This window comes from Empidonax traillii, unplaced genomic scaffold, assembly GCF_003031625.1.
Source record: "Empidonax traillii isolate 1590-97213 ecotype Southwest subspecies unplaced genomic scaffold, ASM303162v1 scaffold541:size654180, whole genome shotgun sequence".
Classification (NCBI taxonomy): Eukaryota; Metazoa; Chordata; class Aves; order Passeriformes; family Tyrannidae; genus Empidonax; species Empidonax traillii.
In genome coordinates this window covers 1-2,721 of record NW_020955734.1, presented here as the reverse complement: position 1 = coordinate 2,721, position 2,721 = coordinate 1, and the positions used below count along the sequence as shown (strand labels likewise).

Below are 2,721 nucleotides of genomic sequence, written 5' to 3'. Positions count from 1 at the left end.
AAACATTATCTGCTTGGCTGCCAATAATATTCAAGATTTAAATGGGGTTGGAAACAGGATCTGAGATCCCTTGTGGCTCATGAGCTGTGGCTGAGAGAGAAAAATGATTGTTGAGAGGCTGGAGCTTGATGGCTGGTCAACAAGAGGGGTGGGATGGCCATTTCCCCTCATGCCCAAATGATGACTGGGGATAAAGCTGGAGATCTCCCTTCATGCAGGGTTTTAAAGACAAAATCAAAGCACTGTTGCCAGCTTGATTTCTCAACTCTAAATGATTGAAATGCTGTCCTAAAACCCCAGGCATCCAACGAGATGGAACTGGGAGCACAGGCACTGCAGGCTCTGCCAGTCTTTGGCTCCATCTCCTGCTTCCCTGCAGCCCACGGAGCAGTGAGGATGGATAATCTCCTTCCAGAGCCTGAAGGAGGGCAGATTCCTCTGCTGAAGAGCTGGAGAAAGAGAGGGGAATCTGAGCTGGGCAAACAGAGACTCATCTTGGGGCTGGGACAATGTATGGAAGAGCTGCAGACAGCACAGCACCCTGCTATGAGAAAACAGCTGGAAAATGTTGGAGCAGGCATCTCCAAAGCAAAGGCAGGGCCAGAGCTGGGAACTGACCCCACTGATGCATCTGATCTTTTTTCCCCCCAGGGCAAAGTGGCCATCAGCTCTTCCAGCCCTGTTGTGGCAGCTTCCTTACCATCCCCATCCCAGGCCAGACAGCCACTCGTCAGCACCGGGGAGATCTTCAAGCTTCCAGGCAGGCTGAGTGAGTAAAGTTGAGCAAGTCAAAGCTGCTTACAAAAGGACAGGGTGGGATATGGTGGGTGCAGCCACAGTGTCGCACCCAGGGACCATTCCCTGCTGGCAAGAGGGACAAAGTGTCATCAGGGTCTATTTTCTCTCACTGGGGTGTTTTTGATCTGTGAGTGCTTAAGACAGAGGGAGAATTTGGTGATGGAGAAGAAATCCCACCCCGCCCCTCAGCAGTTTTGAGGATGAAGATAGAGCTGTTTCAGAGGTTGCTCCTGGTTTCAGGAATCCAGCCCTCACTGTGGAGCAAGGATGACGTGATCCACTGGCTCAGATGGGCTGAGAGGGAATATTCCCTTCGGCAAACTGACGACAGCAAGTTCGAGATGAACGGCAAAGCCCTGTGCATCCTCACCAAGGAGGACTTCAGACACAGAGCTCCCAGCTCAGGTTAGACCCAGGGCAAGGGGGTTTCAAGGATCATCCAAGCACAACCTGAGAGGGGCTGGATGGGTCCCAGCAGACCAGGCTTTAGCACTTTGGTGCTGGAGACAAGGACAATCCTCTTCCTTCCTTTACTCCACCTGCACTGCAAAAGGTTTGGGGTGGGGAATAACCTTGTTATTATGTTATGTTATGTTATGTTATGTTACAACCTCAGCAGCATCACCTTGAGAGAGACTGTTATCCAAAGTCCTCTGAGCAGAGTTTCCTTCCCTGTAGGTGATGTGCTGTATGAAATACTCTGCTTCATCAAGACTCAAAGAAGAGCTCTGATGTGCAGCCCTTTGCTGAACTCACCCTTTGGGAAGCCCAGGAGCACGGAGGAAGGTAGGATGGAGAACAGCAGCTGCCCAGCAAGCAGAACCTGCCCACAGCTCCAGTGGGTTGCAGACATCTGGGGTTTGGAGCTGAACCCATCCCACACCACCTGAGAGAGGCAGCCAGGTCCAACAAATTCCCACTGGGAAGGTTGTAGTGATGAAAGAGGTCTGGTCAGAATCAGACCCAAGCAGCACCAGAGGCAGGGGGGGCCCAGGTAGGGGTTGAGGTGGGGAGAGGTTGGTATCTGTGTCTGGCTGTGTGTGGAGGTGGATCCTGAGCACTTCTGCTGGCTGATGTAAAGTAATGAACATCTTAAGTCTCCACAACAATTTGCCAGGGGGTGCCAGTGCTCTGGTGCATCCTCCTGTTCCAGTTTTGCCTCTGTACCTGACCCTTACCCTGCTTGGCATCTCCTCTGACCCTCCTGGACTTTCTGCTGCTCCCGCCTTAGGAAAATCCCAGGCTTTCCTCAGCACCCTCCTCCTCTGCTAGGGCTCTGCCAGGCTGATAACCACCTTGGGCTGCCCCTCCCCTCCTGTTTCACGGCTTTGGAAGATCTGGTACCTGCCCTGATGTGCCACAGGGTGTTTATTTGGCTTTTTTTTTTTTTTTTTAATTATTATTTCCAGGGACAGACTGCAGTGCTGAGGCTTCCCCAGTTGTTCCCTCATGGCTGGGCTGTGCAGAGCAGCCTGTGTTCCACAGCCATGTGGAGCCACTGAACCTGTCCCATCACAGCTCAGAGAGTGGCTGCAGGGCAGGTGCCATCTGCTCCTCGCCCACAACCCCGTCAGCCCCGCTGGATGGGAAAATGGCAGGTAATTATGAATTTATAGCCTGGCTCCTTGGGGAAATGACAGATGCTTTGTCCTGTCTGCCCAGCTGTCTCTCCCCCTCCCTTTTATTTCGTGCTTCCCCACCTCAGTTTCCCCCCTCCCACCCTGTAGTTCAGGCTCGTGCTTTGAGATCTCGCAGTGAAAGTGCTCTGGGCTCTTCTTCCATTTACTGTCACCGCTGCCACGTGCAGTCCCGTTGCTGATACACCCCTGCTGGAGCCACAGTGGGAGCTCTGTGACCATTTATCCCCCTCCCCACTGCTCAGACTGCAGGTTGCTGTGGGAATACGTGTACCAGCTCCTCTCC

At 53.0% G+C, this 2,721-nt stretch overlaps 1 protein-coding gene across 1 annotated transcript; it reads left to right on the top strand.

The window, feature by feature from the left end:
* Positions 1-625: 625 nt before the first annotated feature.
* LOC114064411 (transcription factor ETV7-like) lies at positions 626-2,715 on the top strand (the record flags this gene model as incomplete). Its single annotated transcript, XM_027897414.1, is given in 6 exon segments — positions 626-643; positions 646-769; positions 1,039-1,203; positions 1,477-1,584; positions 2,208-2,396; positions 2,681-2,715. Coding segments are annotated over 6 exon segments (639 nt in total), but the record flags the coding sequence as incomplete, so codon positions are not given.
* Positions 2,716-2,721: the final 6 nt, after the last annotated feature.